Source organism: Rhamphochromis sp. 'chilingali' (genome assembly GCF_963969265.1).
Source record: "Rhamphochromis sp. 'chilingali' genome assembly, chromosome: 7".
Lineage (NCBI taxonomy): Eukaryota > Metazoa > Chordata > Actinopteri > Cichliformes > Cichlidae > Rhamphochromis > Rhamphochromis sp. 'chilingali'.
In genome coordinates, this window is record NC_137934.1 from 32,665,030 (window position 1) to 32,691,556 (window position 26,527).

Below are 26,527 nucleotides of genomic sequence, written 5' to 3' on the forward strand. Positions count from 1 at the left end.
CAGGCAGGATGACAGTCCCTACCAACGCTCAGACGCCGCGGCTCTCACCGGAGGGGTGCCCGAGAGAGGAGAGTGGAAATTCAGAAGGCGACACCAAGGGAGAAAAAGTGCTAATCCTTGACTTACATGCCAGATGTGCGGGTGTTTTCACATTAAACATCAGCAACGATGTTCTTATTCTCTAAACTAGATTTTAATGACATAAACCCAGCCTGGATTCCCCTAACCTCCCCTCTCCTTCTTGGTACAGTCCATTTCCGATGCCACTGCTGCTTCTCTGCTCCTTAACATGGGTGGCAATCAAGACACATCGTATAACTATGTTACACCTCTGTCATACAATCAGATCACCCCTGCTGGCAGAGAAAACAGCCGCACTAACGCTGGCATTAAAAATGCGAATAAGATGTACAAATAAAACATAAACAATTATTAGTTTTATTAATAATTATTATAATGGCAATAATAGTGTTTTGGTTGTTTGTTTTATGTTTGTTTTTAATGTCAACAATCATACTATCATCGCTTTCTCTCTCTCTCCACACACACACACACACACACACACACACACACACACACACACACACACATATATATATATATATATATATATATATATATATTTTTTTTTTTTTTTTTTTTTTTTTAGATTTTTTTCTTCTAGCTATTTTTTTTCTAGCTATTTTTCAGTGCTCTGACTTCCGCTCCCTGTAGATGAAAATTAAGCCTATGGTCCACTTTGTAAAAACAAAACAAAAAAGTGTGAGGCACACCCACAAACACATTTTTGTAACTCACTGCGACAATGTAGTGCGATTCTCTAATAGGATCTGTTTTGCTGTTTGAAATGTAAGTGAGTCACACGCCTCATACCACAAATATATGACACCGATAAATCCCACGCAGTTTCACTCTCGGTGCGTGTTTGTGTGTGTGCGTGTTTGTGTGTGTTTCATGGGAAGGGAGGAGGGCCCTAGACAGACAGCGTGGCTGCATTGTCGCAGCAGCAAGACAACTTGTCCAGTCGACCAGCAGTTTAGCTGGTCATAACATCCTCAGGTGGAGTCCCCGTGACCGGACAGGCAGGTCTGTCTTTACTTACTGTGTGGCTTATAATTCAAAACAAAAGCGAGCTGATTGTCAGTGCGGGGCTGCTGTCACGGATAGCTGGCGCAGAAGCTGACAGACGGATAACAGCCTGCTTTGACCGGCGCCGGGAGCCACCGTTGGGAACCGGAGGGGTTGGCTAGCAGGAAAGCTGGCTAACTGGCATTAGCCGGGGGAAGCCTTTTAGCGCACGAACACGTCGCCGTGTTGACGCCAAGCCATATGGGTAGGTTCTTCCATTAAATTAGCTATATCTGCACCCCTCATTAGACACACGACCCGTTCTTTATGTTGGGAATATATTTTTCCCCAACACGGTTCACTATTAGCTATTAGCTAACGTTAGAAGAAGGGGGCTAACATTAACAATTTCCAGTCTGGCGTACATTAGTCGAATGATAATGTTTGTAGTTCCCCAGAGGCGGAATGGTTATAAACGCTGTTGTCGAGACTGTGTAATTGTTTTATCTATAGCGTGAAACGTTGTAAAGTAGTTGTCATCTCTGAGCTGTCATTCCCAAACACAGTGTTAGCTAACCTGCTGCTAGGCAGTGTGAATCACTCGAATTGCTGCTGATGCAGGCTGTGTTGTTGTTTGTGTTATGATTTTCTCCTCAAACATTTCAGTGACAACGTGAAGATGGATTGAAACATGAAGGGTGGAACTGCCCCATCGTCCAAATAGGAGGGCGTTTTTCTAAGGTATGTTTCACATTCATCTCCCGGTGTCTCAGTCTTCTGTTCACTGTCCAGCAAAGACGCTTTATATGTAATATAGTCATGTCTCCGGTAACTGATAGTTGAATCGGTAAAGCTCACTCTGTAGACTGAGGAAACTAGATGTCAATCACTGTTTGCCCATAGCTTCCTTTGTTTTGCAGTGTGGTGCAACTGGCCAAACCTAGTGTTAACCACAGGGCTATTGAGCTGATTGTTGTAAAGACCGAGCATATGTTTGATCTTGCCAGCCTGCTGTGGCTAGCCCACACATCTATTGTATAGTTGTGACAGTATTCAAAGCAAGCTTGTGTCTAGGCCAGTGTTTCCCCTTGCCCCACATCCTGTGTTGTGAAGAAGCTTCCTCTTTTGTCCTGAAGTGCTTAGCTGCATCCTGATCAGGGTTACACATCGCAGAACTGCTCAATGGGTGGGTTGTTCTTACTGAGGGTTTTCTATTTTAGCTTGTTTTTGTACATATTCATGGTGCAGTTCTTTGTAAACAGAGTTTGCCGTTTTCCTTTCTTGTAACTAGCAGGCATTTTTTTCTCTCTGTCACAAACCTTAAGTTGGGCAGAGAACTTAGAGCAGCTGTAGCATTACTCCATTCAGGGGGTTTCCCCTGTTTCTACTCTTGCTCCTCTTATTTTATAACTTTGATCATTTTGTCCCTTGAATAAACTAGGGCAAAAGGCGACTGGGTGTTTGCTGTTAGGGCTTCAAGTGTGAAATTGCCTGCCTGTGGAACTCCAGCTTGCTTCATCAGTATAGTGTTGTTATAAATTTACTTGTATGTTTTCAGTTTTTAAGTTAGTCTTAATTTGTTCTTAGTAATTTAATCACACTGGAATTTATTTATTATACTGCATTTGGGACATGCATGGCTCTATTTTAAATTGATATCAAAATTATCTTGTCTTCCTCCACTCACCAGTCATGGTAGATGCCTACCCCTTTCTTAGCCTGGTTCTTCTGGAGGTTTCTTCCTGTTATAAGGGAGTTTTTCCTTCCAACCATTGCCAATTGTCAATGTATTATTGTAGGATTCTTTATCTTACAAGACCCTGCTGTTTGAATTGAATTGAATTTATTCATAGAATTTGGATTTTTTTATTTTATTTTATTGTGTGACTTATATGTTTTTTTTGTTTTTTTACAGCAGTGCTGGTTTGCAATAGGTGCAAAAACATTAACCTGTCATTTAGCTCTCCAAATTTCCAATTGGTATTATACATTGAAAAAGACAAGGGGTAGTGGGTGAATGTGGTGATAAAGACCTCCACAATTAAACTCTACCTGCATATTATGGATATTTCCTGTGGTGTCCTCCCAACAAGTCAGACCCTCAGTACATTTCCAAAGTTGGGCACCAAAAGGCATCTTGCCAGATGCCTCACTCACTCACTCACTCACTCACTCACTCACTCACTCACTCACTCACTCACTCACTCACTCACACCATGTGATCTAGACCCCAAGAGAAATGCTGCAGGCCCAGGCGCCTATTGTGTAGGGCAGTGGGATGTAATGGCAACATTGGTATTGTAAAATTAGATCAAAGTATTGCCTGATAACTCCAGTCTGATGCTCTTTGTAGCTATCACAGGCTCTATTAGTGTTTAGTGCCATCACATTCCTTAACTAACTGTTCTTTTAGAATAAAATGAGCAGTAACAGCTCCTACCTGCTTGACCAATATATTATTTTTTTTCTCAGTGAAAAAAGTTACTCTTACAACTTTTTCTAAACACTAACTAACTTAACGTTTTACTAAAAATTTTTCAAAAAGTATAATTTTTTTCCATGTAGATAGGTTTTTTGTTTTTTTTTTGTTTGTTTTTTTTCCTCTCTTCTTCTACTTTCTTTCCTGGCTCAGAGTGGGTCTGTCTATGCCTGATGTAGTATTTGTGTTGGCTGACATAAGTAGTACTTGTCTACAGTTCACAATGGGTCTCATTCACTAATATGTGCATGGAAATGTTCTTACCCTGCACAAAAAATTAGGTGCATGCAAAATCACCATCAGATTCATGACACGTGTGCACCGCCAGTTTTGTTCTTACAACTTTGTTTGTGTTAGTGAATCAGATTCATTCCAAATCCACAGGCTTACGCTGCTGCCTGCAATTTGCATACTATCTACATGCTGCTGTGTTTCTCTGTTTATAAAGAAATACGTTTACATTTAAGTGAAGTGGAGAGCAGTGGCAGGGGCAGTGTTGTGCAGTAATAGAGAAACCAAGAAAGGAGATGAAAACTCCCTGTGGCTCGGGTAAATTAAGATAAGTTTGGACATCAGTGTTGATATTAAAAAAAATAATAAAATAAACTTAAAAAAAATAAGAAACTGATGTAGGACATGAGTAGCTGATCTGTTGGCCCAAAATGCAAATCTCACTGCAATGCTTAAAATATAAAATCCAGATTTTCCAGTGTCTGTGGGATGGTAAGAAGAAATTAGACTGTTAGTGGTGACACTCAGCAAATATAGTAATTTAAAATGAATTGTTTGTAATTCTTAATTCTGAATTTTTTGCAAAAGTGTGTAAATAATTCTGTTATTATTATTATAAAGATGAGTTTTTACTTGTTCTAAGACAGCAGATCTTCATAATTTGTGCAAAGTCTGACGCAGTTCTATGTTTTTTATTCTTTATGAATGAATTCAGGTATGAAAATATAGATGAATCTACATGGATCAATTTGCATGAAACATTTATGCAGACAGTTTAGAATTAAAATTTCAACAGCATCCAACTTGTATCTGCCGAGGCAAGGAAGAGCCTTTGCATAGAGGAGTCTCAAACACTGTTCTTTTTTCCACCTTCTTTTAATTTGCTTTTGGAAAGACAAAGATGTCAAACTGTGTTTTGGTAGCTTTAACTGAATCTGAATGAATAGGTCAGCACTGGGTCACCTGGCTTTCCTTAGCCATTGACTGAAGAAAACGAAGAGTTTTAAGCACAGATTGACCATTCAAACCTTAAGCTGACCACGGCGAATGTGTGTCTGAGTGGCTTGGGTACAGTTACTATGCGGTCATCAGATTTCCAATCTTATAGTAAGTATTGATGTGGATGTGTTGAAATGCAGGGTGTAGGCATCTTGTTACAGGGTGCTACAATTTGATAATTTGTGAAAGTGGGATAGAAGACAGGCATTGTTATTTTTAGGGTTGTGGAGAAAGTCTTTGGCTGGATTTGATCTCTGCCTTAGAGAATCAAATAGACGCTCAACCCTCCTGGATTCCCAAAAGGATATGGTTGACTTTTGCCTAAAATATTTCAAGTGTGCTCTGAATTTGGAATGTTTTCACAGATTAAACATGCTCTCACACAGCAGTTTCTCATGGTTCTACATGTTTTAGAGGGTTAATTCAAATCTGAATAACTTTGTTAGAACAGGATAGTCAAACAAGAACTTAAAAAAACGAACTTATCAAGAAGGTTATATACCTTTTAAATACAATATAAATAACTTTTTGTCAATGAAGTCTGATGGCTTTGAAGAAGCTGTTATATTGTAACAGATATCACAAAGGACTGGTAAGGTTATTGTTGCTGATCCCTTCCATAGTAGTACATTACTTGGTGTCTGTGCTTGTAGTTCTGTCTATTACGTACCCTTTATTGTCTTAATATACTGACTATAGGGATATCTCATATACCTCCACTTCAAAACATATCTAATCTACTAATGGTTTCAGGATAGCAAATGGTAACCCAGGCAGAAGTTTGACTTGCTAACAAATGGACTGGAAATTTTACAAGGTGATGCTCTAAATATAGGAGAGTGCAAGACTAGAACAGTGATCAGGAAATGTGACTGAATCCAAACAAAGGTTGTCTTCATGACATTGCTAAACCAAACAGACAGTAATTGAGTAAAAATGTATTTTCTTGTGAGGGCAGGGTGGAAAACCAATGTGACAGGAATGTTACTCCAAATTAGCTTCATGTATAACAACAGATGTTTAAAGCTGAATAATTTAATATTTTAGATTACTCTTGCTTTGGGTAAAGGCTATATAGAAATTAATTTTTGATAATATGCTTTATGGGTCTTTGTGATCAACTAGTAAGCATTTGTCTATAGTAATGTTATCTGTAAGGTAAATCTCTTTTTAAAAAAACAAACAAACAGTTATGCCGGTAATATACTCTCGACTGACAAACTCTTCCAGTTTTTGCACATGCTGTGTGTGCTGCGCTCACAGAACTAGTTTCAGCCCTGCTTTAATGTGGTTGATCGAACATGTTTGTTCTCTTTAACTCACTGAGCACAGCTGAGCCTAAACCACAGTGACTTGGAAGTAAAGCAGATTGAGCAAGCGGTGCTGGCAACCATTCAAGCAGATGTAGCTCCTGTTGGGCCATAACTCATCAAATTTCATGCATTAAGGTGCTTAATGGAGTGTTTAAAGTCACAATGAACGTGCAATGGGTTACCTTGTGTATGTTGCTCATACGCATTCGAACAAGATTTGCCAGTTGGTCATGTTTTTGACTTGATATATTTCATGAACAAATGCATCACATAAACTGTATTGAAGCACTCTAGTTGTTTTGATTGGTGTCACCATTGCAACTTGAGCTTAACAGAATTTCCTGTTATTTGCACTAATGAGTGTTGCTCTTTTTCAGGTTGCACTCTGCAGCTTATCTGTGTAACTGAGCTGGGAGACAGAGAGAAAGATGCCTCCCAGGCCATCCTCAGGGGAGCTATGGGGCATCCACCTGATGCCCCCCAGGTATGACATGCTGGATTGTTCTGTGAAAAGAAATGAAGTTGCTATCACTGTTGTGCACAGAAGGACTTTATTAGCTCTTTAATTTCCTTTACTGGAAATAAAAAATTAATTGTATGTGTTTGTTTTGTAAATGCCATATCCAATTCCCAAAGAAAGCGTAAGTTGCGCAAAGTAAATCGTAATGCTGAACATGAACATTTTGTAATGATGATGGGCTATTCTGCAGGATTCTGGTGGACTGCCTTCTGCCCAATGGGATGATTCTGACCCTGGAGTGTCTCCGTGAGGCCACGCTCATCACCATCAAACATGAGCTGTTTAAGGAGGCCCGAAAATATCCTCTCCATCACCTCTTACAGGAAGAGACATCCTACATCTTCGTCAGCGTTACACAGGTGAGAACTCTCACTCAGTTGAATATCTAAACTCTCTAAATCTGTGTTCCAGTTTTGTGAAAATTACAGGGGTAACCCACTTTGTTTTAATTGGATGGTTTTACAAAAAAAATAAACATTCATCTTTATTCAAGACCTTTAAACACATTTGTGCTTTTCTGAACCATCCATTTTACACCTATAGAGAGACTGCTGGCTACCACAACAGTTCATTGTTAGCTTTCATGAAAAACAATAAACGAAAATGGAATATAGAACGCAACCTCTTGTTTTTTCCGTTCCTACAGGAAGCAGAGCGGGAGGAGTTCTATGATGAAACCCGGAGGCTGTGCGACCTCCGACTCTTTCAGCCTTTCCTCAAGGTCATTGAACCAGTTGGCAACAGAGAGGAAAAGATCCTCAACAGAGAGATTGGTGAGAGTTTCATTTTATTTGTTAAGTAGTGGTTGTGCTCCAACATTGTTATTAAAAATAAATAAATAAATGATAAGTCAATTATATTATAATATAATATATCATATCATACAATATCTTTATATGTGTCTGTTAAGTTAAAAGAAATCTAAGTGTAGCAAAACAGTCAATTTTAAGTGAGTATTTTTTTTCCCGTTTATTACTGATTGTTGATAAACCAAAAAGAGTGTGAAGATGCAACAATCTGTGAATTACTCAGAATTTTGTTAGGAGGCAAGCTAAAAAGATTGTCTGATGACTTTACTAAAACTTTTAAGCCATTTCTTGTTTCTGTTCTGTTAGGTTTCGCGATTGGTATGCCTGTGTGTGAGTTTGACCTTGTGAAGGACTCTGAGGTTCAGGACTTCAGGAGAAACATCCTGAATGTTTGTAAAGACTCTGTGGAGCTGAGAGATGCCAGTGGGCCCCACAGCAGAGCGCTGTACGTTTACCCACCTAATGTAGAGTCAACACAGGAACTTCCCAAACACATCTATAGCAAACTGGACAAAGGTAGGCAAGAACTTTTGTCAATGATCCATATTTTTTTCTTTTATTTTCTCTAGGGAAAAACATTTTGAAAATGCAGGGCTCATATGTGTGTGTGGTTTTTTTGTTTTGTTTTGTTTTTTACGAACATTATATATAAAGAAAACTTTTACATGTGAAATACAAAAAAACAGGAATCTAGTGGGCATTTAAATTTTCTTCATGGTTAATGTAAACTATCCGGTCTAATGATTTATCTATAGCAGTTATTAGGTTTATGTAAGTGGTGTAATGCTATTATATTAGTCATAGTACTCAAATGAATATCCTAACCCTTACGATAGTTAATTTTGTTTTGTTTTTTTGTCAGTGCAATGGAAAAGTGTTTTGATCTATTTTTGTGTCTCTTTTTTTGGTAGGTCAAATTATTGTTGTAATATGGGTGATTGTTTCTCCAAATAATGACAAGCAAAAGTACACACTGAAGATCAACCACGACTGTGTGCCTGAACAGGTAAGATACCTGAGCAGTGTGAATACCAGCCATACAACAGTCCAGTAATAAATAATACTCACCACCTTTAATATCTGCATGTATGGTGCTCTGCAGGTGATTGCAGAGGCCATTCGTAAGAAGACACGAAGCATGCTGCTGTCCCCAGAGCAGCTAAAGATGTGTGTTCAGGAATATCAGGGTAAATACATCCTCAAAGTCTGCGGCTGTGACGAGTACCTGCTGGAAAAGTACCCCATCAGCCAGTACAAGGTAAAAAGGCATACTGCACAGATAAATTTGACACAACAGCTGTGCACACAAACAGCCATGCAATTACATAATCATGAACAGCTGGACTTTCCGATATGTCCAATATTTTTTTTATCTTAACTCACTGTTTGCTGTGTCTCTCGTAGCTATGTCCAAAAAATAGAGTTTATTGAGCAGTTTCTGATGCAAAAACTGCACTTCTGTTTTTTTTTTTTCCTACCCAAATCCTCATTCAGCAAACTTCTATGGGGGAAAAATGCTGGCTGATTGCAGCCACACACACCTACAGGGAGTGCAGAATTATTAGGCAAGTTGTATTTTTGAGGAATAATGTTATTATTGAACAACAACCATGTTCCCAATGAACCCAAAAAACTCATTAATATCAAAGCTGAATGTTTTTGGAAGTAGCTTTTAGTTTGTTTTTAGTTTTAGCTATTTTAGGGGGATATCTGTGTGTGCAGGTGACTATTACTGTGCATAATTATTAGGCAACTTAACAAAAAACAAATATATACCCATTTCAATTATTTATTTTTACCAGTGAAACCAATATAACATCTCCACATTCACAAATATACATTTCTGACATTCAAAAACAAAACAAAAACAAATCAGCGACCAATATAGCCACCTTTCTTTGCAAGGACACTCAAAAGCCTGCCATCCATGGATTCTGTCAGTGTTTTGATCTGTTCACCATCAACATTGCGTGCAGCAGCAACCACAGCCTCCCAGACACTGTTCAGAGAGGTGTACTGTTTTCCCTCCTTGTAAATCTCACATTTGATGATGGACCACAGGTTCTCAATGGGGTTCAGATCAGGTGAACAAGGAGGCCATGTCATTAGTTTTTCTTCTTTTATACCCTTTCTTGCCAGCCACGCTGTGGAGTACTTGGACGCGTGTGATGGAGCATTGTCCTGCATGAAAATCATGTTTTTCTTGAAGGATGCAGACTTCTTCCTGTACCACTGCTTGAAGAAGGTGTCTTCCAGAAACTGGCAGTAGGACTGGGAGTTGAGCTTGACTCCATCCTCAACCCGAAAAGGCCCCACAAGCTCATCTTTGATGATACCAGCCCAAACCAGTACTCCACCTCCACTTTGCTGGCGTCGGACTGGAGCTCTCTGCCTTTACCAATCCAGCCACGGGCCCATCCATCTGGCCCATCAAGACTCACTCTCATTTCATCAGTCCATAAAACCTTAGAAAAACCAGTCTTGAGATATTTCTTGGCCCAGTCTTGACGTTTCAGCTTGTGTGTCTTGTTCAGTGGTGGTCGTCTTTCAGCCTTTCTTACCTTGGCCATGTCTCTGAGTATTGCACACCTTGTGCTTTTGGGCACTCCAGTGATGTTGCAGCTCTGAAATATGGCCAAACTGGTGGCAAGTGGCATCTTGGCAGCTGCACGCTTGACTTTTCTCAGTTCATGGGCAGTTATTTTGCGCCTTGGTTTTTCCACACGCTTCTTGCGACCCTGTTGACTATTTTGAATGAAACGCTTGATTGTTCGATGATCACGCTTCAGAAGCTTTGCAATTTTGAGACTGCTGCATCCCTCTGCAAGATATCTCACTATCTTTGACTTTTCTGAGCCTGTCAAGTCCTTCTTTTGACCCATTTTGCCAAAGGAAAGGACGTTGCCTAATAATTATGCACACCTGATATAGGGTGTTGATGTCATTAGACCACACCCCTTCTCATTACAGAGATGCACATCACCTAATATGCTTAATTGGTAGTAGGCTTTCGAGCCTATACAGCTTGGAGTAAGACAACATGCATGAAGAGGATGATGTGGACAAAATACTCATTTGCCTAATAATTCTGCACTCCCTGTAGAGGTGCAACCTGGGCTTTCAGTCAGTGAAATTTGCCCCTATAGGGATGCTGGCAACTTTATCCTGCAGCGATAACACTGTGTGGACTGTGATCATTCGACAGTTTCTTGTAAACCTAGAGGAGTTTTTATCAAAAGTTTAATCATTTACAAACATGGTACAAGTGAGTATTGATCTACTTGCATCGTAACTAAGCCACAATAGAATACAGTGATTGACAGACCCATACTGAAACCCTAACACTGAATCAGCCCTGCTGCCTTAAAGGAATAAAAGTAATTTTAATTAAAGAAAAAAAGGTCATGCAGTCCTTTGGGTCAATATTTATCAGTAAATCCATTAAAGATCTTTTTATTCTAAGTATTGTAGATATGTAAAATGTGTCCATTACTTGTAAGAATTCTATTTTATGTCATTTTGCGAGAACACTCTCATAAAAACATGTTTCAGAAACATACCTTCAGAGAAAAGGTGAAAAATCCAGAAACGTGCCATTTTCTTTTTTTCCTTTGCAGTTCCTGGAAAATGACCAGTTGACATCATAGCATCACACCTTGACACTGTGAAACTCTATCTGCTCAGTAGCTCTGTGTAGACTTTCTACTAACTGTCCTTCTCTGCGTCATTCCCCGTCTCTGTCTCTCCCTCTAGTATATCCGTAGTTGCATCATGCTGGGCAGGATGCCTAACCTGATGCTAATGGCTAAGGACAGCCTGTACACCCAATTGCCTACAGATAACTTTGTCATGCCATCATATTCCCGACGCATCTCCACGGCAACATCGTATATGAATGGGGAGGCAGCTGCCAAGTCTCTGTGGACCATCAACGGGACTCTACGAATACGAATCCTGTGTGCCACCTATGTTAACGTCAATATACGGGACATAGACAAGGTGGGGCCAGCTCAAGTGTGAGGGCTGACCTTTTTGTTACCAGTCAAGCCACCAAAGAACAGAAGTTACATTTTTGCAGTTGACTTAGCAATTGTTACATAAGTACATGAACTGAAACTAATAACTGCTTGTGAGTAGTTTCATATGACAGTTTGCAACATCTTACCATTACTTACATCCTGTTAGCAGTCATTGCTGAGATCTGGTGTGAACAGTGATTCTCAATAAAGGGGGAAAGCAGCTCTCATGTGGATTTGTGGAATCCCATTTGTGAATCTATTTAAACTGCCAGATTATTTTTCTTCTTTAACTTTCCTCTTTGATGTATTTTGCTTTCCTTCTCTATTTATAGATATATGTGAGGACAGGCATTTACCATGGAGGTGAACAGATGTGTGACAATGTAAATACACAGAGGGTACCCTGCTCTAATCCCAGGTAATTGTCCAGCCTCTCAGTTCACTATATTGAACCTTAGATGGAAAACCTCAGCAGTTGGTGACAGTCAATTTTCGTGCCAGATAAAGAAAATGAATCCTGCTTTAATTCGCTTTTGTGTTTTACCGAAGTTTCCCTGTAGACAGTCTACACTACTCATTTACATTAAGCAGTTGGAGGCAGGAGGGTAAGTTAACAGTTTAGCTCAGGATAGTAACATTAAACTGCCAGATTATATTACTGTGAATGCTGTGTTGGTCCTCACTCGCTCTCAAAATAAAGAAAATTATTTAGATGAATGTATATTGGAGCCCTTGTGTGTTAAAACAAAGACATCTGACATTTGTTTGTGTAATTAAATTTTGTTGCTTAAAATATACTGTGACCTCAGTGAGAGGTGTGCCATTGTAATGTGTGTGAGCATTTATTTTTCTCTGAGATAGAACCTGGAAATAGTTTGGTAGATCTTAGAGATTTTTTTTAAGAACCTTTTTGGAATATAGCTTAAGATGCACCTGAGATTTTATTGTTCATATATATCTGGACTTTTCTAATTGCTTTCATTCTTGCTACAGGTGGAATGAGTGGCTTACGTATGATATGTACATCCCAGACATCCCCCGTGCTGCCAGACTCTGCCTTTCTATCTGCTCTGTCAAGGGCAGAAAGGGAGCCAAGGAGGTAGGAAAGAGCTCCAAAGCTCTGCTTGAGTTCATCATTGAAAGGAAATTGGCTTGCAAAAATAGAAAGTGTCAGTTGGTTGTCATTGTTACGTCTTTTAGTTGGTATTGGTAAAATTGTAAAATTCCATTTTTAGTGAAACTTTAATAACCTGGGTAGTTTAAGGTATTTTTGATGATTACAAATGATTTAAAATAGACAGCAAATCTCTTGCAAGCCCCAAATAAAGGATATGTGTATTCATTTTTAAAATGGTAAATGTCAATAGGCACCTATGTAAATGTGTGTGTGTGTGTGTGTGTGTGTGTGTGTGTGTGTGTGTGTGTGTGTGTGTGTGTGTGTGTGTGTGTGTGTGTGTGTTCATATCTTTGTGGGGACCAAAGTTTACTATATTTGTGGGGACCAAAATCCCACAAGTTTGAAGGCATTTTTGAGACTCAAAATTTGGTTTTACTGTCAGGGTTATAATATGTTTAGAGTAAGTGGCTAGAGAAAGCATTCTCTCAATTAGATGTCCCCACAAGATATAAATACCCGACGTGTGTGTGTGTGTGCTTGTGCATCATGAATGAACCTGCTGTGCCCTGTGTGTCAGTTTGTCTGAGTATATGTGTCCACAGTAAATGGACGCTGTGGTATCATTTTTGACTCTGTTTAATTACTAATCAGCCGTGGGCACTGTGGTGGCAAAAAACATCAACAGAAACACAATCGGCTGGAGGGACTTTTCCATTCATATAATAGGTGTAGGCATGTGGTGAAAAGTGCTAGTTATTCTCACTTCACTCACATCAGAGTAACATAATAACAGGAAGTGGTGGATTCCAAATTAGTTTTTTCAAATTTTTGATCAGAAAATCATTTGTGGTGTCTTTCCAAGCTGCAGAATGACCTCTTCTTGATACTTGCAAAGTGGCATTAAAAGTCTTTCTACATGTTGTTTACACCACATGGTGTCTATGTTTACTGTGTGGTATAAAACTGGCATGGGTCTGTTTTTGTGGATGTGGCCAATATACCATACTTGCTGATTTTTCTTTCATCTTTCCGTCTCCTTCTGATGGAAGAATTGAGGGAAGAGCTAGATGTGTGTATCAGTGTGTTTGAAGTGTGTCCCAATGGTGGATAATGTAACACACGCCTGGGGTGAGTCCCGTCTCTTGTTGTGCCACGTTAAGTTGAGGTCAGGTTAGTGGATGCTTTTTCATGCCCCACCTGAATTAAAGATAAACACTCCTTTTACAGCAGCCCATTGTTCCACAGCTTACTATAAATAGGTGCATTTTGACTGGTTGCTTGCATGTTGTAACTCTATCTGTCACTCTCTTTGTCATCTGGCTCAAATGCTGCCGTGTAGTGAAAATTCACTGTGAAGATCAAGATGTTATCAGAAACGTTTTACTAGCCTTTGTCAGGCCTTTAAAGGGCAGCTTTGATGGGAATGGAATGGTTAAATACATTGTTACTGAATAACAAAGATAATTTAACCACAGTTCCATTAAAATAAGTATCAACCACATTCACTTACATATACTTAACCTTTCAGAGTTAGCAACTGTGGCCATTATTTCATTATAGTTAAGAAGGCAATTTAACAGCATCCACCAAAGAGCATCACTTTTGTCTCTCTAACCAAGAATGAAACCTAACCTTTGGTCTTGGTGCCAAGGAGCCTGCCGAGCCCGTACAGAGTTTCGACAGCATGGATGATAAATTACCAGTTTTAAGGCTCACTGAACCAAGTGTCTTAGTATCCTGTCTCTTGTCTGAACCCCTTTGTGGGCCAAGTTCTCTTACTGTATCATAATTATATTTAGTTTTATGCGAGGTAAACTTTAGTCAGAGTTGTCACGTGTTAAAAATCTCTGTGATTTGAAATAATATGCATGGTATTTGTGTTTGTCTTGTTTCCCAGGAGCATTGTCCACTAGCATGGGGTAATGTCAACTTGTTTGATTATACACACACGCTGGTGGCCAACAAGATGGCTCTGAATCTCTGGCCTGTCCCCCATGGTCTTGAAGACCTCCTGAACCCCATCGGAGTCACTGGGTCGAACCCAAATAAGGTATTTGCGTATAACATCTTGTCAATAAATGTAACAAACAAAACAAATAACCAAGCTGTAACCACAAAATGAGGAATACGAATGTATTTCGTTTTATAAAAAATATTTTTTTAATCTTTATTTTTCCAGGAAACACCATGTCTAGAGCTGGAGTTTGACCACTTTAGTAGTCCTGTCAAATACCCAGACATGAATGCAGTGGAAGATCACGCAAACTGGACCATCTCAAGGGAACTAGGGTTCAACTACAACCTCTCAGGGCAGGTAATATAAGACTGTAAAAAATGTGTTTAGCTAACTTTAAGCCAACACACTTGGTTGCAGATAGGGTCCCCACAGCCTTTATATAAGAAAATGTCTTCCAAACTTATCTCTGTGACCAGCATGAGTCTTGCAGGTGTGAACTCTGTAAAGCAGGTCAGGAATATAAGAACTATTAACCCCATTGTACTTGTTACAGGCAGTTGTGAATTTGCAAAACAGGCATATACTTTAGATAAATTAATATTAAATACAATAAAATATTCACTTTCAGATACACACTGGCAAAACATTTATTTTGCAGCTGGCAGAGTTCAAATATTTGCTTTCTTTTCATATGGCTTATACATAATACTTGTATGTAGATTGAGATATTGAGTCATTTGTTTAAAAGGTCAAAGGTGTGTGCTTTATTGTACTGAGATCCAATGTCTCAGGCCACATTTGGAGGTTGGCTGGGCCACAAATGACTGCAGTGTTGTAGCACAGTATGTCCAAATGTGCCTTAGGTTAAAATGGAGTGAAGCCTGCTCAACAGACCAGGCATGGAAAGACCACCGCTGCCTCATACAGGCCTGACTTTAGCATGTGCCTTTAAATGTTCAAGTAAAATGTTGAAATGAGATCCAATAACATGGATGTGGACATTTTTTTTTTTCTAATACTGGGTGTGAATTGACACTCCAGGAGGTGTCTGTTTATGATTGGCTCTCCAAAGAACCCTGTTAATTCCAGGTATGAACAGAGCCTTTGTTATGATCACATGATCCTCACACCATGTAGTATGAGTTGAGCATTCCTCACATTTGATACAAACATCATGAATAACTTAGCACATCACCTCACACTATTCACGTCCGCTCACATGCCACAGTGCAAGCACAGATATGTGCGTTGTGCAAGGTCAGCTCTAAATATAGTTGGGCGTTATTCATGTCTATGTTATGTTGGTGTGCAAAAATGCAGTTTGTTTCCACAAAATAGTGCTGCCTCTAGCAAAACATTTGCATGCATTTAACATTATTGGCAGCACAGACACAATTAGCACAAATTATTTTGACGTCAGTTAGGGTTTTCCACTGTGTGAGGGGTTGGTCATGTCGAGCTGTGCTGTGAACAGCTGTAGTCACAAAGTGCTAATGAAGCCCCACTAAACTGTAAACCCACTGAACTCTAAAGACACACAGAAACATGCGACAAAAAACCCACAGTCCACTCCCCCCCCCCCCCCCCTTTAGTTTATTTTGGACATTTATGGAAAAAAAAATCACTGCTGACTAGATTAAACTTAATTAATTCAGTTATTTCCAGTACTTTGCAAGGCGCAGTGTAAGTTAATGTCTTTATTTATTATGACGGTGAACATGATGGCGTGTCTTATTTGATTTCTATGTGAGAGAAAACCGTGACTGATGTGTTAAAGTGACAGGTTATTGGAGTTACTGTGCCATGTGAGAAGATGTGAACAGTGTGAGCTCATGTTTTATTCATGATATGCGTGTCAAGTGTAATAGTGCCCGTCTTGTGCTATGTGATGTGACGTTAATATCACTCATCCAGAAAAAGAATGAGTTGTCTGCAGTATTTATTAAGGATGTTTGTTAATGACTGGACGAAGGGCAAAGCCAGTTTCCAACAGATTTTATTCTTGTCTTATGAATGTGATGAAGGAACGAAGGGAAAGCTTTAATTCAGGATTACAGTTCATTGTTGGGGTCGTATAAAAGTCTGTCTCCAGATGAATTTACGCTGTATGTGGTTGTGCTGTGTTCCAGCTGCACTCCAACTCTGTCTCAGTGTTTAGTAGAAACATTTCACAGCTAATCTGTCATTTTGCAGCTGTGCCTCTAAAATATTCTGTTACTTTTCAGACTTTTTCTTGTTTTACAAGCATAAAAACACAATCATGGTTCATTTACACATGGAGCCCCAGTGAATATGATACATTTTTGTTGCTTCCTAACTTTTATGTGATCAAAGCATTATCTTGTTTGCTGGTGTTGTTGTGAAGGTATTTTATAACCGCGTTAATAGCTTGTTAATTGCTGCTACCGTGTTGAGTCTAATGTAAAAATGTAGTGTTTGAATGTGTTTTATTTCTGGTATGTTTTAGAGCAATCGAGTGGCCAGAGATCACGCCCTCACAGAGAGTGACACCGAGCAGTTGAGACAGCTGAGTAACAGAGACCCTCTGTCAGAAATCACTGAGCAGGAGAAAGACTTTCTCTGGAGACACAGGTACCCTCTCAACCAGCAAACATGGCACTACGCTGTGTTACTGCATACTTTATTTAGGGCCAATGCTTCCATTGCTATATTTAAATGTAGAGTACTCTAAAGCCCCAACTGGGATCGACTCACCATGGTTTGCCACAATTTTTACAGATTTTCCATTAGGTCAGTTGGTACCAGGTACTAAAATGTGTTGTTGTCACACTGCGTGCAACCAATTAGCTGGTCAGTGGCATCACTCGATGAGTCATGAGAGTGTCTCATTCATGAAAATCAAAACAGTCATTTTTGAAACCCAGCAACGAGGGAAATGGCTACAAAAAACAACACTGTGGTCCCCGAGTCTGAGAAAAAACCACAGACCGAGCAGCAGGTATATTTTTACCTCGATGTCCACCTTTGTTGTAGCATTCGTCACAGGACTCTCTTCAGTGTTGCTATAACGACAACCACACACATTAGCTGGTACTCAATTGCATTGGAAAACAAGTTGATCCAAGGCGAGTTGTCGCAGCCATGGTGAGTCCTTCTGAGCAGGTACTAATGGAAAAGGGGCATAAATGTAAAACAAAGCTGGTTATGAATGAAACTCCAGTCCAAAGCACAATGTCAATCCTTTTTTTTTTTTTAAACAGGCACTACTGCATGAACATCCCAGAGATCCTTCCCAAGATCCTTCTCGCGGTCAAGTGGAACTCCAGAGATGAAGTAGCACAGGTAATTTCCTGCCACATAATTGTCTATTCCATCTCAGACATAGAATATTCAAGGATGTTTAGTTTATGTACACAGTTAGATTGAAACTGCTTTTGAAACTTGTCAGTTACTTTGTACAAAGCATTTCTTTGCATAATCACCAACTTGTAAAAAAAAAAAAAAAAGCTTTTCATTTAAGTAAGTGTGTTACTAATGAACACATCTTCATCATTCTTGGTTTGCCTGTTTCCAGATGTACTGTCTGTTGAAGGAGTGGCCGTCTATCCGTCCTGAGCAGGCCATGGAGTTGCTGGACTGTAACTATCCAGACCCCATGGTCAGGCACTTTGCTGTACGTTGCCTTGACAAATACCTGACTGATGACAAATTGTCCCAGTACTTGATCCAGCTTGTACAGGTAGGTCCAGTCAAGTGTTGGATCTGTTGAATTTTAAGAACTGATAAATGGAAAAACTGGGTTAAAAAGGAAGACACCAAGTATGTTTGGAATCTCATTACTGGAGTTCCTCCTTTCAGCCTGTGTGTTTTTGTTCGTCCTGTTCTTCTTTGCTAAAGACTTTCTGGTCTGTAATGCCTCGGGTTGTATTTGGTGTTCAGTGTACAGAGACCCCGTGGTGGGAAGGCATCAAGGACTGCTTCTTATTCTTTTCTTTCAATCTTTCCTCTCTTCTAGGTTTTAAAATACGAGCAGTATCTTGACAATCCCCTGGCCCGTTTTCTCCTCAAAAAGGCCCTGACCAATCAGAGAATAGGACATTTCTTCTTCTGGCATCTCAAGTGAGTCAGCATTCAGACTACTGTTTGTTTTTGTTACATGTACCTTCCTTTCACTGTATCCCTCCAGAAGGCTTAAAAACTAATCTTTCCTCTCTGCTTCTCTCTCATTTTTCTCGATGTGGCTTTGTTGCAGGTCAGAAATGCACAATAAAACAGTGAGCCAGAGGTTTGGGCTGCTGTTAGAGGCTTACTGCCGTGCTTGTGGCATGTACCTAAAACACCTCAGCAGGCAAGTAGAGGCCATGGAGAAGCTCATAAACCTCACCGACATCCTCAAACAGGAGAAGAAGGATGAGACGCAGAAGGTACTGATTAGGACAACACATGTCAGAGCTGCTTACAGTATAAGGAACATGCTGTGGAACTGGTTCCTCATCTGTGTGCATTTTGGCTTTTTTGTGGTTGTGTACGTGTCTCTCATGCAGGTTCAGATGCGGTTTCTTGTGGAACAGATGAAGAGGCCAGACTACATGGATGCCCTGCAGAACTTTACGTCTCCTCTAAACCCTGCGCATCAACTTGGAAACTTGAGGTCAGAAGCAAGAGATTATTTTGTGTGTGTGTCTGTGTGTGTATCTGTTCAGTAACTTGAATCTTTTTGAATTTGTTTACAGGTTAGATGAATGCAGGATTATGTCGTCAGCAAAGAGGCCTTTGTGGCTGAACTGGGAAAATCCCGACATCATGTCTGAGATGCTCTTTCAGAACAATGAAATCATCTTCAAAAATGGAGATGGTAACGCTGACACACAGAAAAAGTCATTTACACTGACGACACTTTGAGCAACACTACCAAATTTCCATTAATATATTTTGAGAAAATTAGTGGAAAGCTTTTAATGACTGCCTACATTTTTAGCTGTCTCTCGGTCCTCCTCCTTTTGTGATAGCTTTGTGAGAACTGCTCACACTTTGTGGTCTGTTATATGAAGGCTGCAGCATGTTTGGACGACCCTGTCCTTAATGTTGCTGATTAGAGCATGCAGAGTTTCTTGGCGAGCTTTGTCTATTATAATTGGAATAATTGATCCTTATATTGTGTACTTGTTTCATTTGTAGGTATCCACGGATGCAATTAACTGTCTCTATTGTGTGTATGTGTGCGTGTGTGCATCTGTGTTGTAGACTTGCGCCAGGACATGCTGACATTGCAGATTATTAAGATCATGGAGAACATTTGGCAGAATCAGGGACTGGACCTACGGTACTACTTTCTTTCTCTCCTGTTGTACATATATTTATTAGTTTCAGGTTGGCCATTCTTGTATTTTGCTCGTTTGTGTTGTTGTGTTTGCACATCTCTGTTGCTTGTGGGGCTCGCACACAAGAATTTCACTCGCATGTGCTGTGCCAGTGTGCCTGCACATGTGATGTGACAATAAAAGTGATTTGATTTGATTTGTTATTGCTTTGTGTGTGTGTGTGTGTGTGTGTGTGTGTGTGTGTGTGTGTGTGTGTGTGTGTGTGTGTGTGTGTGTGTGTGTGTGTGAGAGAGATCCTTGTGACCGTGCATTTGGCTAAGAAGAAAATGTGTTTTGTCTTCAGGATGTTGCCCTATGGCTGCTTGTCATTAGGAGATTGCGTGGGTCTCATTGAGGTGGTTCGCAACTCCCACACCATCATGCAGATTCAGTGTAAAGGAGGCTTGAAAGGGGCACTGCAGTTCAACTCGAATACTCTGCATCAGTGGCTCAAGGACAAGAACAAGGGCGAGATGTGAGTTTTGTCCTGATACTTTGTGCAACGTCTCCGTTTGGCACTAGTGAGCAGTGTCAGATAGAGAACTTTTAGTTTGTGGATGGACATTCTTTGATTTGATTTTAGCCATGTACTAATTTGTAATTTCTCTTTAAAAATCCAAGTTAATTGTGTGTTTGTGTGCTTTTGCAGGTATGACATGGCTGTAGATCTGTTCACAAGGTCTTGTGCTGGCTACTGTGTAGCTACATTTATCCTTGGGATAGGAGACAGGCACAACAGCAACATTATGGTCAAAGATGATGGACAGGTGACTTGAATTTGCACACATACGCAGCAGGGCTGGGCGAAATATTTTAACAATATATATGTCGAGAGAGACAAATATGTTAGGAAAGGCATCCTGGTATGTTTTAATATCCATATTAAGCGGGTCTTGTCTAGCATTCCTTGTCTGGAGGGGAAGAGAGACGTGGTTTTAATGTTATTTGAACCAGGTCTTTCTTTCCTTTTTGGGGACACAACACTTTAAGTCTGATTTCAGTAACTTGGCATCCGTTTTAACAGTGGCTGCAGCTTTGTGCAGCTGCTGTGTGGCTCTCTGGTAACTCTCACAAACTCAACAAAGAGTTCCTCATTTTCCAGAACAGGGGCTGGCATGGCCACTTTCCTTAATGCTAGAGTTACACTGGAGACAAACAGTTGTTGGAAACAGTGGAACAATCAGAGTTCTTGGTCTGTGAGCAATGAACTTGCCACTGTCAGTCAAAGCGACTTTGGTTCATCAAGCTGGTCATAAACCAGCAATATGATGGTATCAGACCATTAACAGTTAATACAGCCTGTGATAAATCGTAAAAATCGCTAACTTGGTGCTGGATTTAACCTCAGAGGAAGTTTACTTGTTAGTTACTGACTTTCTCTGTTGGTCTTTATTTGTTCTTCTTCAGTTATTTCATATAGATTTTGGCCATTTCCTGGATCATAAGAAAAAGAAGTTTGGCTACAAAAGAGAGCGAGTGCCCTTTGTTCTGACACAAGACTTTCTCATCGTCATCAGCAAAGGATCCCAGGAGTGCGCAAAGACCAAAGAGTTTGAAAGGTACTCCAGTAATGTGTTTGTGTGTATGTTGTCTGGTCACTTCCTCAGTACCACACGATTGTATAAGAAGATTCACTTTTGTTAATCAAAGTCTACAATCACTTTAGGTTTCAGGAGATGTGTTATAAAGCCTACCTAGCCATCAGGCAGCACGCCAACCTCTTCATCAACCTGTTCTCCATGATGCTCGGCTCTGGCATGCCTGAGCTGCAGTCATTTGACGACATTGCCTACATTAGAAAGACGCTGGCACTGGAGAAAACAGAGCAGGTAAACGTGGCCATTCTCTAACAGTGTTTTGTTCTTTTAAAATCTTTTCAGCCCCGCATTTGGCTTTCTTAAACTTCTGAATATGTGTTTTGGGTGGTTTGTTTTCTAATCTTTTATCTTGTATTGTTTTTCTTCACGCTGCAGGAGGCACTGGACTATTTCATGAAGCAGATGAATGATGCTCACCATGGAGGGTGGACCACCAAGATGGACTGGATATTCCACACAATTAGACAGCATGCACTAAACTGATGCTGCAGACAAACCCAATCCACCAGTCCCAGCATGGAGTACTTCACGCAGACGAGTCTTTCAAGGCTCTTCTCGTTTACAGCAGATATCACAAATGGCTCCCTGAGGATGGATGCTTGCAGCTTGATCTGTTTTTTCTTTACAGCATTTTTCTTTTTCTAAACGAGGTTCTTGTGTTTCTGTGGGTTTTTTGGGGGGGTTTTGTTTTTTGTTTGGTCTTGATGATGCCGTCCGAGTATCCGCTGCCTGTTTCAGGGTCTACATGGGAGCATTTTCCTGTTGCTGTGGAGGTGTACCCACCATGGCTATTATGCTTCCTCTGTATTTTTTTTTAAACCACAACAGGAACAAACTGGCCAACCAAGGAAAATCTTATCCTTTTACTCCATTGCTCAGTGATAAAAACCAAAACTCGGAAAACTCAGTGTAAAGATGACATTTTTGCCAAGGTATAAATGTAGCCACACAGTTCAACCTGCTGCCCCCTCTGCTGTATTAGTGCTGCACACTTTCTCCACCTAGAATGGAGGTTTTTTTTTTTTTTTAATCTTGTCACCCCTGTCATTAGGAGCTAGTTGGCACAAGAAATAGTCTAAATTAGCTGCGGTTTGTTGTACAGTACGGGATAACTGGTGCACGGGAGCCTTTATGATGTCTTCCCCCATCTTTGTGGTGAAGTCGCCCCTTCGCAGATGATTTGGAGTTGTCTCTCCTTCCTTTGAACTCCTTGTGTGGAAACGTCAAGGTTGCAAATCTGCAGGAGAGTCTTTGAGTTGTTTTGCACAGATCTGTAGGCCTCCACCCTCCACTCCAAACAGCCTCATTGAGTCAGCACTTCACCCCAGAGATGGTGGTGCAGCTTTAGACTCTTGCATAAACTTCAGGGTGATGATGCCTTTCCATCAAAAAAACAGCACTTAGAGAATAATATACAGATTTATTATGACTTTTTAAATTTATTTATGTACCTAGTTTCTTTCAGTTTCAGCAAAAGGCAAAACCTGAACTTGACTCTTCAGAAACACGGTTTTGTTTTGTTTTTTCATTGTGTGTGTGCGTGTGTGTGCGTGTATCTGTAAATATAATTGAGGTTGAAGCATCTGTGTTACATGTTTGCAGCTTCACACTACCACCAGTGCTACCGCTTACCCCTGTTACTTTACCCCTCAATTTTCAATTTTTTTATATTCACAAAGTAAGACTGATGTTGTTGTTTTGGGGGGTTTTAAGCTTTTTTTCCCTTATATTTAACATCTAATTTGGCCACCCGATTCGTTGTGGCTAGTTTACAGCCCTACTTGGGATAATTTGTTAAATGATGCAAAATGGAAAGCGTTAAAGTGCCAATATCACATTTGAAAAATGGGACCTATATTAAGCCTCTGGCTGTTTGTTTGTTTTGTTTTGTTTTGTTTTGTTTTGTTTTGTTTTGTTTTGTTTTGTTTTGTTTTTTGGCAAGCAGAGGCCCTGGGGAATGTCAAGTCTTCCTCTTGATTAAAAGCCTTGGCATCACAGCACAACACTGCACACTGTTGAGCCCTACAAACTCTGCCTAAGCAAACCCTGACAGCACTAAGTCAAAAAGCATGGCAGGCTTAGCGAATGATTTGACCGCCTTAGCGGTCCTTTTGACCTTGTTAGACTGGCGGGTCTTGACACATCTCTCATTAGAAAGTTGCTAAAATGTTGAAGTATATTTTAAATTGTGTTTTTGAAACATTTGATTTGAGGCTTGCAGTCTTTTGCCAAGTGGAGACACTGAATTATGTTGGTCTTGTATTTTTGTTTTTTGGTTGTTTGGGGATTGTTTTGTGTTTTTTACATTTGAAAATCACATTGAAATAGTAGCATGAGTGTCTCGAGGGGGAGGTTAGTTAGTTACGAGATGAAGTCCTCAGAAATTCAGCTGGAAGCCTCTGAAAGTGGGCGCTGGCTCAGCAGATATTGGATCGTTTATCCAGGTGGCAGAAAATGTATTGAAAGATGAAAAATTTAAACAGATTGTTTGCACTTTGGGGCAGCTTGGGGTCATGTGATTGGCACAATGAATATTCATATTAATGCTCAGTTTGTGTGTACAACCCAAGACGTGAAAAAAAGGTATAAAACCGTTTTGGGTGGGGGGCCTATGAGATACGAAGAAGAGTTAGCAGTGTTACATGAAGCAGCTTGGAAACTGTTGTTCCATAGTGTCTTTTGGGCAGGCCGTAGTTGGTGGAACTCGCAGTGTGCTCTGCTAAGGAGAGAATGTAGTATTTTACAAGAAATGGAGCCTCTCACGGTGCATGTAGGAAAGACACTAGGACACTACAGTATGAGACCCGGCGTGTCTGTGGGGAAACAGTCTGCACTTTGCCGCTTCAACTGCTGATTGTATAGAAAAGCCAAAGTTGTGTTCTGTCGCGATGCGGCGCGCGCACGTGCGTCACATCATTGCAGCATTAATGGCTAGAATGTATTCAGTCGCTAACATTGATGACTCATCTTTTTGCATCAGTAACGTGTTTCTGTCCCTACACAGCAGGTCATCAGCACAGAACGCATTCCTTTGTTTTTCTCTACGTGCCAAATCGGACAGTATCGCTGATGTCTGCAAAAGCTGATGCTTGAACAGTGTCATGCAGTGAGGCATATTACAGACTTTTACAATTTAAAAAAAACAAACAAAAATACAAAAAATATTGTGGTATGCACTTAAAGAAAAACTCTAGTTCTCAATGCCTTTTTGTCCAGAAGGACTCTATAAGAAGAACGTTAGCCTAGTATGCATGCAGCATAACCAGTATGTATGTAAGATGTACATTTTGAAGCAGCATTAAGCAGTATGTATGTACAGTTACAGTCTAGCCTTTTTTCTATGGTAGGCTTCATGTGTAGTGTTCTCTTTAATATCCATGTACTCTCCAAACAAAGTGTGCGAGCGTGTGCGTGCTCCGTTCTGTACAGGTTGCAGAGCTTCATTGGCGGGCTCCAATGAAAACCCTACACACTGTGTGTATGTACATGTTCTGCCTCTGTGTGATGACACTAGCAGCAAAGGTGTCTTTAAATGTTTTATAAATCATTTTCTCTCCTGGCTGGTTTGTGCCAGAGAAGAAAAACAAACAGACACACAAAAATGCTGTTTTTTTGCATCATTTGCAAGGAAACATAAATGAGGGTAAACTTAGATTTTTTTTTTTTCTTTTTCATAAATTAGTCGTTTTACTTGAAGCACCATGAATCGAAACCACAGCTGTATTTTGTCAGTTTAGATTTGAGGTGTAAGGGGTCTGTGTGTGTTGTACCGATTGCTGAAGCATTGGGTACAGGTTGCCTGTTTGACACCCTCAGTAAATGTTAGTGATGCCCAGAAATGCATTTTCAGCTAATGAAGAACTAAAGTTGCGCTTGAGTTCAAATTTTCTGAGATCAGGTGGCAGCTTTGACGTCACAGGGGAAAACGTAGGCGTCTTCTTTAGACCATGCTCGTTTAAAACGTCTTCTAATCCCTCAGCTTTGGTGCTGAAGTGGTGCAGTAACTGTTGCCCTACCATTTTCTCCCTGAACCGATTTTTTTTTTTTTCCTATCCTTTTAACCATCACATGGCTCAGCACAGGTTCAGATTTACAAATCATGCCATCACAGGATCTGATTTCTCTCCATTTGTTTCAGTTTAACTGTATGATTGGGTTATGTGCAGGGGACAGAGTATCACAAAGATACATCTCTGTTGTTTTGCAATCTTGCAGAGTCAGCTGACGTCAGAGATGACTGTTGGTTGTCTTTAAACCCCCTATGTGTCCAAAGAACCGAGAGCGGAGGGAAAATGGTTCACTGTGACCATAACAACACAAACACCAAGTGAATGTAAAAGTCTGCAGCCTCTGTGAAGACTATAGTGTGCTGCCTCTAGTCTGAGGTGTCTCTGTTACTGTTCCTATTTGTTTACCTGGTGTTCATGTTATTGTGTCCACCATCTTTTTAATTGTATGGAACCCGATATTTAGAAATGAAGCAACGACGGTCCCTCTCTCTCTCGGTGAATTGAACAGATGTGGAAGGGTTTGAACACTTAGACTTGCAGGGAATAAAAATATGGACAAAATATGTGAAATATTGATCATTTATATTCAATTTGGAGGTTCGGAAGTGTCTCAGACTCTCACACATGGCTACATGCTCTGTGGTTTCATTTTAATACTTTTTTCTTTGTTTTTTGGTATGCAGTACTAATATTTCCATAACATACCATGTTGTCAGAACTCTAGCCTATACTATGAATGAATGTACGCCGGGCCAATGTATTGTTACTCACAGCCTACCTGCATGATATTGGGTGAAGCTGAATACTCTTCCTGCTGCATTTTGTTTTCCTTTTTTTTTTTTTATATTGTAGTCTAATAGGCAGCCATACAGACATTTATAAATGAATGCCTTAAGTTTGCTAGTTTCTAGGACAAGTTTGCCCTCACAGTAACCTGCTTTTTTATTTATAAATGTATGTTGTGTTTTGTTTTTGGGTCACTGGTCGAGGAGTAAAGGTTTGTACCCCGACTGACTGACTTACTGACTGACCGACTGACTGACTCATCATCTGAGTGTTCTGTGAAGATGTACAAATAAATTTGTT

At 40.1% G+C, this 26,527-nt stretch overlaps 1 protein-coding gene across 1 annotated transcript; it reads left to right on the forward strand.

The window, feature by feature from the left end:
- The first annotated feature begins 1,000 nt into the window (after window positions 1-1,000).
- pik3ca (phosphatidylinositol-4,5-bisphosphate 3-kinase, catalytic subunit alpha) lies at window positions 1,001-26,525 on the forward strand. Its single transcript, XM_080886142.1, has 26 exons — window positions 1,001-1,333; window positions 1,735-1,809; window positions 6,468-6,574; window positions 6,801-6,969; window positions 7,257-7,383; window positions 7,726-7,935; window positions 8,331-8,425; window positions 8,522-8,677; window positions 11,173-11,418; window positions 11,771-11,856; window positions 12,432-12,537; window positions 14,453-14,605; window positions 14,735-14,869; window positions 16,980-17,104; window positions 17,734-17,815; window positions 18,048-18,212; window positions 18,489-18,592; window positions 18,726-18,897; window positions 19,018-19,124; window positions 19,207-19,328; window positions 19,718-19,796; window positions 20,138-20,308; window positions 20,483-20,600; window positions 21,241-21,392; window positions 21,500-21,662; window positions 21,807-26,525. Exons 3-26 carry the CDS (start codon window positions 6,519-6,521, stop codon window positions 21,912-21,914), a joined length of 3,207 nt encoding a protein of 1,068 aa, XP_080742268.1. The 5' UTR covers window positions 1,001-1,333; window positions 1,735-1,809; window positions 6,468-6,518; the 3' UTR covers window positions 21,915-26,525.
- Window positions 26,526-26,527: the final 2 nt, after the last annotated feature.